This window comes from Pelodiscus sinensis, chromosome 19 (assembly GCF_049634645.1).
Source record: "Pelodiscus sinensis isolate JC-2024 chromosome 19, ASM4963464v1, whole genome shotgun sequence".
Lineage (NCBI taxonomy): Eukaryota > Metazoa > Chordata > Testudines > Trionychidae > Pelodiscus > Pelodiscus sinensis.
The window spans coordinates 4,850,165-4,861,513 of record NC_134729.1 but is presented as its reverse complement, the minus strand read 5'-3'; the positions used below and the strand labels follow the sequence as shown (position 1 = coordinate 4,861,513).

General features: G+C 49.7%; 1 protein-coding gene across 1 annotated transcript; it reads right to left on the bottom strand.

The window, feature by feature from the left end:
- Positions 1 to 1,272: 1,272 nt before the first annotated feature.
- Positions 1,273 to 9,572, bottom strand: TUBA1B (tubulin alpha 1b). Its single transcript, XM_075901971.1, has 4 exons — positions 9,427 to 9,572; positions 7,363 to 7,585; positions 7,090 to 7,238; positions 1,273 to 2,474 (listed from the first exon to the last, which is right to left on the bottom strand). The coding sequence occupies exons 1-4, from the start codon at positions 9,427 to 9,429 to the stop codon at positions 1,497 to 1,499; spliced, it is 1,353 nt and encodes a 450-aa protein (XP_075758086.1). The 5' UTR covers positions 9,430 to 9,572; the 3' UTR covers positions 1,273 to 1,496.
- Between the last annotated feature and the right edge of the window lie 1,777 nt (positions 9,573 to 11,349).

The following is an 11,349-nucleotide window of genomic DNA, read 5'->3' as shown; positions in this document are numbered from 1 at the left end:
TACTGGTGCACATGGTACATACCAAACTTGGAATGGACATGAGCAAGCATTCTATAAGGGGCTTGCTCCACTAGCTTACCAGAGCAGATCCCACTTAAAACAAACTTCACTTGCAGCTGTAGCAACAGAAATACATGGGTTTAGAGCTTCCTAAAGCAGAAAGGCCCTAGGGCTTTCATTAGTCTCCATGTAAATGGGGGGTATTTGGAGCTGCAGCAAGAGCTGGTGCACCACACAAGAGGAACACAAATCAGGTGATGATTCAGATGGCCAGAGAAGGAAGAGCTGCAACAAGGAATTACAAGCTTTGTATTGTTGCTAGAGACCCATTAACCTTTCAGATGCTGTTCTAATCTGTTCGTAACAGTAATTCCAGCCCACCGGGCCATCTTGGCAGAAAGAGGCAACAGTGTGGGGCCACTGAGCAACTGCATAACCCTTCAGGTCAGGAATTGCCAGACCCATCTCTTTCTTCTGCCAACACCAATCACTGCAGACTGGAATCTCTAGGCCTGATCATGTCAGCTGTGAAACTGAGCCTCACTTTGGAGTTGTGCAGTAGTAGCCTTTGCTGTAAGCCAGTCTACCTCCCCCTGCCTGAAGAGGCAGAAACTGTAGTTGTCCTTCAAAAATGTGTAGTTGCCTTGACTGGGTTTATTCAAAATGCAGCCACAGCTCTGTCCTGCTGGGCTATTGCAGGTGCTGAACACAAGCTTGCTTTAAGAGCATGTTAAATCCTAGCTTTCAATAAGCTGATCTCCAGAACTTTGTAACAAGCTGTGTCACTCAAAAAAAAAAAAAAAAAAAACTCAGCCATAAGCAGGTTCATTAGGCACCTGATCAGGCCTCTTATGCCTACACCATGATCCAGTGGATGGATTGATGCCTGGTAAAGCCTAGCTTTCAAACAGGAACATTCCACCCTGTCCTTTATGTCACTGAGCATGTAAGGCCCTTGTCACAATGCAGTGCCTTGTGTCCATGTTTTACCTTGCCAGGAACACTACCTGCGGAGCAGAACAGTTGAGGCTATTTTCTGACTAACTGGACCTGTGACTATCCCTGAGGGATATGTGTTTATAGTAAAGATTCTCATTCACACGCAGGGGCTCTTAGTGCAATGAGGAACAGGAGGCTCATGTTTGTGTTTAGTTTTTGAAGGAAGCTAACCTGACAGAGGCATTATAAACTAATTGGCCAAAGGTGCTCACTGCAGATTCTACCAACTGATCTATGAGCTACAGTTTAAACTCTAAATGCACACACACTACAGTATTTTAAAGCTTTTATTTCACAGACATGATTGTTTACAAAGACAAATGAAAAACTGACATGATCACGTTGTGAAACTGTGGGACAAGCTAGTCAGGTTGCTGTACTCCTTAAAGGCTTGTTCATACCAATGTGGTGCCATCCCTACTTCACAAGCAAGCTAAGTGTTTTAAGATGAAGTTTTGTGGACACTGAACATGCTGCAGGGATTTAAGAGGGTTAATCTATTCCTCCCCTTCCTCTTCACCCTCCCCTTCAACAGAATCCACACCAACCTCTTCATAATCCTTCTCCAGAGCAGCCATATCCTCCCGCGCCTCCGAGAACTCCCCCTCCTCCATCCCCTCCCCTACGTACCAGTGAACAAAGGCACGCTTGGCATACATCAGGTCAAACTTGTGGTCCAGACGAGCCCAGGCCTCAGCTATGGCTGTGGTATTGCTCAGCATGCACACAGCCCGCTGCACCTTGGCCAGGTCACCGCCGGGAACCACTGTGGGAGGCTGGTAGTTGATACCAACCTTGAAGCCAGTTGGGCACCAGTCCACAAACTGGATGCTACGCTTGGTCTTGATGGTGGCAATAGCAGCATTGACATCTTTGGGAACCACGTCCCCACGGTACAACAGGCAACAGGCCATGTATTTCCCGTGGCGAGGGTCACATTTCACCATCTGGTTGGCTGGCTCAAAGCAAGCATTTGTGATCTCTGCTACAGAAAGCTGCTCATGGTAAGCTTTCTCAGCAGAGATGACAGGGGCATAGGTAGCCAGAGGGAAGTGGATACGGGGGTAGGGCACCAAGTTGGTCTGGAACTCTGTCAGATCTACATTCAGGGCACCATCGAATCGCAGGGAGGCGGTGATGGAGGACACAATCTGGCTAATCAGGCGGTTCAGGTTGGTGTAGGTCGGGCGCTCGATGTCCAGGTTCCTGCGGCAGATGTCGTAGATGGCCTCGTTGTCCACCATGAAGGCGCAGTCAGAGTGTTCCAGGGTGGTGTGGGTGGTCAGGATGGAGTTGTACGGCTCCACAACAGCAGTGGAGACCTGGGGTGCTGGGTAGATGGAGAACTCCAGCTTGGATTTCTTGCCATAGTCAACAGACAGACGCTCCATCAGCAGGGAGGTGAACCCTGAACCAGTGCCACCCCCAAAGCTGTGGAAGACCAGGAAGCCCTGGAGACCTGTGCACTGATCAGCCTATTAGAAATGAGATTAAAAAAATAAATAAAAGAGGGATATAGTAGAGGTCATGCTGCACACATGGAATGAGGAAAAAAGTGGTCTCCCATCTGTCACTGATAATTTTCTTCCAAATGTAAGGCATCTCATCAGTAAATGCTTACATTTAGGACTTGACAAAGTATCTACTATTCCCCCAGCAGAGTTTAAATCTGTTAGTGCTGTGGACAGGTTCTCGTCAGTCCCCAGTCAGTTAAATGCACTGCCCATCTGCCTTTTATCCCTGAGATCTATCCAATATGGATCCTTAAGCTACTAGTATACAGTGGCACTGTCAGACTTCACTCGTGTATTCCCCATAAACATGAGCCTGTGAAGCCTTGAGGCCATTACAACTCTGGAATGCACCACCACAGGGAGAGCGCGAGAGCCATGCTGCCATCTACACAAGATGTTATCGCATACTCCAGAGTAGATCAAAGCCCCAGTCCTGGACAAGTCCTCCATTGTGCTAGGTACTGTAAAAAGCACCAAAAATGACCTGTCCAAAGACCTCACCATCTAAGTAATGCACATCTCCCATTTCTACAGGTAGGGAGGATGGCACGTCCTTTAGATGACATTTGTGCTAACTGCTAGTCATAAGAACAACCATGCTGGAGCCAGATCAAAGGTCCATATAGCCCAGTATCCAGTCTTTGGACAGTTACACCCGAATAAACAAACAGAACAGTGATCCATTCCCAGCTTCTAACAGAGGCTAAGGACGCCATCTCTGTTCATCCTGGCTAATAACTTCATGGACATTAGGTCCATCAATGGCCATCTAGCTTTTTTGAACCCTGTTGTAGTCTTGGCCCTCACTACATCCTCTGGCAAAGAGTTCCACAGGTTAACTGTATTATGTAAAGAAAAACTTCCTTCTCTTAAACTATCAGCATATTAATTGTATTTGGTAATCCGTAGTTTGTGTGTCATGTACAGAGTAACTAGTAATTCCTTACTCATTTTATAGACTTCAATCATATCCACTTAGACTATTCAGCTTAATAAAATAGCTTTTCCAATCTCACACAGAAGCTGCTCCCTACCCCAATCATACTGGTTATTCTTTTCAGAACCTTTCCCAAATCCACTATATCTTTCTTGAAGGGGTGACCACATCTGCATTAGTATTCAAGATGTGGACATACCATAGATTTTAGAGGCATTAGGTTTTCTTCTCTTCTATTCCATTCCAACATTCTGTTTGCTTTGACTGCCACTGCACAACGATGACCCCATCGTTTTATACGTATAGTTTTTCCCGTGTGCATTACTTTGCATTTATCAACATGAAATGTCATCTGCCACCATTCTTTGCAATCTGCCTGGGACTTAACTACTGTATCTGAGTAGTTTTGTATATTTGGTACATTTTGCCACCTTACCATTTACCCCTTTTTCAAGACTAGATTAATATGTGGACTAGGATTGTCCCTGTATAGACTGAGGACACCACCATTTACCTCTCTGCATTCTGAGAACAGACAATTTATACCTATCTTGTTTCTTACCTTTTAGCCAGTTACCAAGCCATGGGAGGACTTTCCCTCTTATCGCATGACAGATAACTTCGCTTATGATCCTTTGGGGTAGAGGGAAGGTCTTCTCATGGATTGGTAACTGTCTCCCTTTAAGTGCAGCAGCATATAGTTATGATTGTTAGCATATTCCATTTGGATTTGGGCTCCAAGGGCATGTCTTTGCTAGACCCATTAAATCGAACCCTGGAAGATTGAATGCTACAGCATCAATTCTCCCAGTAGTAAATACTTGCATACCGATAGAGATGCAGCCGTGTTCGTCTGGTCTAGCTGAAACAAAAGACAGGACTATGCAGCACTTTAAAGACTAACAAGATGGTTTATTAGGTGATGAGCTTTTGTGGGCCAGACGCACTTCCTTAGATCAATATGTGGAAGAAAATTGTCACGACCATATATACAAAAGTGGGTCTGGCCCACAAAAGCTCATCACCTAATAAACCATCTTGTTAGTCTCTAAAGTGCTGCATAGTCCTGTCTTTTGTTTCAGCTAGTAAATACTAGAGATGTTAAAGTGTGGATAATTAATTACGACTGCTGAAAATTCCAGCAGTTACACATGGGGCAGCAGCCAGCTCCCCAGGAACCAGCTTTTAAGCCAGTTCCTCTGACCTGCCCATGCTGTTGCCATGGATACACAGGCAGTGGTTATGGCAAGCACTCTTTGGGAGTTTGGGTAACCAGTTACACACAGCTACATTCTTACATCCCTAGTAAAGAGCAGCTACATTGAATGCTGAGGCTCCCACCCTCGCTGATGCCCATACACCTCGATTTAGGAGGAGTAAGGGAAGTCAACAGGAATGTTTGCTCCCACTGTGGAGATGGCGCCAAAGGTCAAATTAAGATACATGACCACCTCCAGCTATAAAACTAAGATAGCTAGAGTTGCGTATCTTAATTTGACCTTCCAGGTAAGTCTAGACATGGCTTCACTCTCAGCGAGGCTCGGCTTCCCAGATGGCTTCGGATAGCATCTCACAGCCCTGCCTGCAGCCAAAAGCCATGCACTCCCAGTGAGCTTGGTACTTCACTATTACTCCAGGATAAGGGGTGCAGGCAAGTATCAGGGATATCATGACTCTGTTCAAACACTTGAGCGTAGAGTTAGAGGCCATACTGCCCCTCTTAGATGACATCAGGTGGAAATTCACACCCTGTAGAAAGTTCTAAGGATGTTAACTAATGAGTAGTTTACTAGTCGAGTAGTTGATGGAAATTCCATCAACTACTCAATAGGCACTGCCGCATTCCTCCCAAGAAGTGTACAAGAGCCCCAGCCAGGGCTCTTGTATATTTCAAAGGAGGACTGAGGAACTCTGCCTGCAGCCTGAGGCCAGCAGGAAGTCCTACTGACTCTGGAATCCACAGGGTCCTTGGGCATTTCAAAGAGTAAGTGCACTCGTGGAGCCTGGAGTCAGCAGGACTTGCCACTGGCCCCAGGCTGCATGCAGCGTGCCAGTTTTGAAATGTACAAGAGTCTCCAGCAGGGGCTCTTGTGCATTTCAAAATGGAAACACCCTCAGAGTCCCCCGCTGACCCCAGGCTCTAGGCAGTGTTCATGGGAACCCAGGATCAGCTAGGGAGTCCCCAGCTGAACCCAGGCTCTGTGCAGCACTGCTGCTTTGAAACACTGAGGTGGCGTTTCAAAGTGGCAGCACCACATGGCACCTGGGTATGGGCTCTGTACAGTGCTGCCACTTTGAAGTCCCCTCTCTCCCATCTGCCCCCCCCCCTTTGTTGCCTCTGATAAGAGGCAGCAAGGAGGAGAATGGACTAGTTGACTCCTATCCTATCCGATAAGCATTTGTTTATTGGATAGTCAACCAGTCCTTAACATCCTTAACGTTCACCCTAAGGCATGGAAGACGCCTCCTAATTCTAAATCCCTCCACTTGCATACTGTGCAAGATTTACCAGAGCAATGCTGCTAGAGGGTAGCCAGCAAATTTCATTCCCAGAAGGGAATGAGACAGAAGTGCACAGTAACTCTACTTCAAAAACTACAGGTTGCAGAAGCCTGAACACAGAAGACACCCTCACAGCCTCACATCTGTTCAAAGTCCCTTCTATGGCAGCAGTCCTAGTAGGGCCACAGCAGATAGTTTAGTTGTGGCACCCAGTTCTTGTTTAGGAAAGCCAAGTCATTCAAACAGAACATCAGATGCCATAGGAAGGGGGATGAATCATTAGCAAGATCACCCAGAATTACCAGTTCTCCCTCCCATTAAATATCAGGTCTCATTCTTCCAGGAACATTTGATGCATGAATGGCAAGCAGACATTTTGAGGGGGGTCAAATTTCCATTGTGTAGGTAAAGAAGGTCAATGGGAGATCTGCACAGAAACCAAGGGTAGTAGGATTCTTGAATGCAGTAATTATCTGCTCAGTATTCACTGAACTCAGTTGGGACGATGTGCACCACTTACAGTGTATCTCCTTGTTTCCCTGCCTTTACATTGCCTCTCCTCTGCCATCTCCTTGACTGCACCACTTTCAGCCTGTCACTCCCATGCTGCTCCAATATCAGAGTGCTCAGGAATGAGACTATTTCACAGGTAAGATGTTACTGTTAAGATTTTTAGTTACTGCCCAGTGAGAGGGGTAGTTAGAAATGTGTGCATGGAGGGGTTCCTCACTTCAGAGCTGCTCTTCTACCTTGTCTACACTGCACTGGTTTACAGCCAGGGGTTACAGGAAGTTATTCTAATAAAGGCTTAGATTCGACAAATCATAAGTCACAAGCCACGAAAATACTGAGTGACCTAAGCATCAGACACCTCAGTACTAGAACATGCAGAGACCTCCACCAAATGTAAACACCACATAACCAATATTTGACATTCCTTCAGAGCCACCCCCAGGCTCTGACTACTACAAGACTAACCCTCCAAAAAAAGGGGGAGCTAGCAGCAGGCCCTTAGACTCCTCTGACATGGCAGCTGTCCCTGAAAAATGTAACCAGAGGTAGGGGTGTTACAGATTTTTCCCTTCCCTACCACACATCAATAGATACAGAATTAAATCCCTTATGAGCATTATTTACCAGCTTGCGGATTCTGTCAAGAACCAGGTCGATGATCTCCTTGCCAATGGTGTAGTGCCCACGGGCATAGTTGTTGGCAGCATCTTCCTTGCCAGTAATGAGCTGCTCAGGGTGGAAGAGCTGGCGGTAGGTTCCAGTGCGTACTTCATCTGGGGAGAGGAAATGCAGAGAGTCTGTCTCTCCCCATCATCCATACATAGTAGCGTCTGCTATCTGCATGTGAGTTTACAGGGGAGCCCTGAAAGCAGTTAGATGATGGCTTTGCATACCTACCTATCACCGTTGGCTCCAAGTCCACAAAGACAGCCCTGGGCACGTGCTTGCCAGCACCTGTCTCGCTGAAGAAGGTGTTGAAGGAATCGTCTCCTCCACCGATGGTCTTGTCACTGGGCATCTGGCCATCAGGCTGGATCCCATGTTCCAGGCAGTAGAGCTCCCAGCAGGCATTGCCAATCTGGACACCGGCCTGGCCGACGTGGATAGAGATGCACTCACGCTGTGGGAGGAAGTGAAGGAACCAGTTTATGACATGTCTTGTCTTTACAGAGTCCCTGAAAGCTTACTGCGACGCAAAGAGCATGGTCTAAGGCACAAATGATCTCCGGCTGTGTCTAAAGACACCAGTGACAAGGGTAACAGAGTAACATGGTCCAACTGGCAAGTACTGCAGTGGGAATGAGGGGAACCACATTCCGTTCAGTTTCCCCAGTCGCAAACATTGTCATTTCCTCTAGGTATATTCACCTTCAATGTCTATAGAAGATTGTCCCTTGTCAAGTTACAGTGCTCATGTTATCAAGGCCCTGTCCCAATCTAAGTAGCCTGTGGTCAATGCTTCAGCAAGAGATCTTTTGAGTCCCAACATGGCCTTTGAATTTCTGGGATCCTGAAGTAGTAAGTTTTGGATCTGCAGTTGTTAGTCAACTAGCCTCTGGCCATATTTCTTGAACTCTAGAAAGGATTTCCATGACACCCATTGGGAGAGGATCATCATTTTGTATCAAGATACTATGTGTCCCCTTTCCCAAGGGAGGGGATTTCTCTATGTAACTCAATAAAGAATGTGGCATTTCATGGCATGATCACAGTTCTCATAGCACAGAAAGTCTTAGTCAGAGAAGGAGGAAATAGGCAATGGATTTTTCCATTCTGTGATCTAGTGAAAAATGAAGAAGCATTTCAGCATACAGCGACAACTGCACTGTCTGCAGCCAGCCTGAGTGGCTTACCGCAATCACACCACTTGCAAGCCATCAGCTGACCCCCTCCCAGAAAGAGAGAACGGATACAGTCAGCTTCCTGATCTGCGAAGCAGAAAGGTCTAAACAAATTATTCCTACAGAGAATAAATCTATGTGTAGGGAGAGGAACATCTGCCACCAGTAGCCCTTTCATAGGATTATCCTGGGCCTAGATTTAGCCTACATCATTCCCTAGTACAATCCACTTACATTCCAAACACACACACCCCTCCATCACCTGCTCTAATGCATGCCTGTCTTGCAAAGAATCAGCATGGACAGATGGCACTTGTGTCAGATGCTACTGCCTTTTGGGACTTTAGCCAATCTAATACAAGGGAATTATTGCTTTCACAGCATCCAATAAGCCTCCCCAATGCAGCACTTAAGTTTCCGCTGCACCACTTGCCCAATGACTATTTCTCTTTCGCGGAGAGGAAGAGGGATCTTAGCGAAGCACGCAAGGGGAAGCGAGCCTGCTTTCTGTGTCCCCCGTGCCTCAACATCACACTCGAGCCAGATCTTATGTTTCGTTACGTTTTCCCAGCATTTTGTTTCCTCCCAACCCACGGAACGGCACGCGGCTTGAAACAGGCAGCGCAGCGGGAGACATTGCAGGAATGAAGGCAGCACCAACGGGGGGGGGGGGGAGAATCTGCAGCGAGCAGAGGCGGCACCAGAGGCTGTGAAGCATTCCTAAGGCTGGGCAGACTGGACTGCATGGGGGGGGGGGGGGCGGTAGAGGGTTATGCAACGTGTTGCGCAACTATCCGCAGTAGCGGGGTGCGCGTGGCCAAGCACGCACCGACCGGGCACGACACGTGGCCTTTTACAAGGCCCCGCCCTTTGCAGGGATGGAGAGTGCGCGCGCACCCAGCTGCTGCAGCCGCCACGCGCCCGCGTACCTCCCCGCGCGCGGGAAAAAACGTAACGGCCGGCGGGAAGGAGGCGCCAATGGGAACTGCGCGCGCGCGTCCTCCCCCTCCCCCCCCGGGTGTTTGGCGCCAACGCGCTCTCCTCAGCCCTCTACATGCGTTCACCGCCACCGCCCCTCCCCCCTCCTGTAACCCGCAAGCGCCCCCCATTCTCCCCTCACCATGCTGCGGGGCGGGCGGTGGGGCCGTTACTTCTCCCGACAAGTGAAGAGTCGCTGGAAGTAACCGAGTGAGGTGGGCAGCCGCCGGCAGCTCCTTTTATATCTGCGCCCCCGGAGGGCGGGGCCTAGCCGCCTGCGTCAGACCTAATCCCGGCTCCCATTGGCAGGCGGGCTTGTCCGTCTGTGAGCTCACCATCGGGGGGGGCGCGCTTTGCTAGGCGTTGCTGCACCCATTGGAGGGACCCCCCCCATTCACCCCTCGCGGGCCCCTCCCCCAGTGAGCCCCCACAATTAGTCAAAGAGTCTGAGTTTCGGGGCGCCCCCCAATCGAGTCATCCGGCCCCCCCTGCGCCCCAGAGGCGGGGGCTCCCCAGAGCAGGGCAGGGGGTCCCCTAGAGGCCAGCACCCCCTGACCCACCAGGTAAGGTGAGAGGGGGCTCAGGGCGCCCCCCTAGCCAGAGGGCAGGTCAGAGGCAGTGCCCCCATATTGCAGAGCAGACCCCCCCTTGCATTCCCCCCGCAGTGCGAACATGGGGGGCTGTTTGCCCTGTGGCTGCGGGAGCGTGCACCGGGGCTTCTCGCCGTGCTCATCTGCACCCCCGACGCGCTTGGAATGAGGGGGGCAGCCCCCTTTCCTAATCGTGGCACTAATCTGCAGGCCCCCTGGGGAAACCCGCCGGTCTATGGTCATGCCAACCTTGGGGGGACCCCTTAGCTTAGTCCACAGACCCCCAGACCAGGGATTCCAGGCCACAGACCGAAAACGGTTACTTTGAACAAATAACAAAGGACCCTTTCATTACAGGACGGAGTGGGTTGGGTTTTTTTAAATAGATCACTGCGAGCTCTGCGGATGCTGCTGACTCCATGTGGGTGGGGGAAGACAAATGTCTGGCAGCTGCCAAGGGCTTTTCTGCACATTTGGCCTCCAAATAACTCAGATAGTTTCAGGCTGAGCCACAGCTGAAACTCTAACTCCAGCCCCCAGTCTCCGACCACCTCCTCCCTGTAGATACCAACTTAGATTCAGGGTGACCAGACAAAAATGCAACTTTGCAAGCTTCTGTAAAGCTCCTAGATACAAAATTGCAGCTGCTGAGTTAGGAGGTGCTTTGTGATGCCAGCCGGGGCAGCTCAGCCAGCCTTTGTTCTTGGCTTTAAAATCAAACCAATAAAACTGCATTGTCATGTGCAGAGGATGAGACTGACTGAAGAAGAGGAAGGGCAGCTCAGTCTAGGTTCCCGGATGCCATCAATAATGGAGCAAGCTGCAGAGCAGTGTGCATACAGAGGGAGAGCTGGGCCAGGCCGCCTGACTGGGACTGCGGCTTCAGGCTGCAGAGAAAAAATGCGGCAGCAGGAACAGACGTGGCTCTGCCTGGTTCCCATGGGCAGGGCGGGAGGAGGAAAAAAATGCGCAAAGAAACGTGCCAGCAGGGAGGCAAGGATGGCTGAGTCTGGGCTCATACCTGGTTATTTCTGTGGGAACCACTCTGGATTAGCACTCTGGCCTCCTGGAGCTCGAGGGGGAGAAGATCTAGGTAGAGAGAGAAAGGGGAAACAGTGGTTCTCCAAATGCCATCCCTGCCAGTTCAGGTGCATGCACCCACCACCTGCTAGACACGTGCTGTGGCACTGACCCTACCCCCCTATAACCTCTGCCCTTTGGCAAGAGCACGCCAGGAAGCAGCATGCCCCTCTAGCCAGGAGTACATCCTATAAAGATCCTCCTGCAAACACTGGCCCCCTTCAAATATAAAGTATTTTTTCATCCTCCTGTTTCTTCCTCCCCTGCTGTCCCTGGTCTGACTCCTGGGCAGAGCTCCCCTCTAGCCTCCACCTCCTCTGTTGCACCCCAGAGCAGCTTAGCTTCCTCACCCCTTCTTTCCTTTGGGGAACCGTAGCCCCAGCATGGCGGGTTTG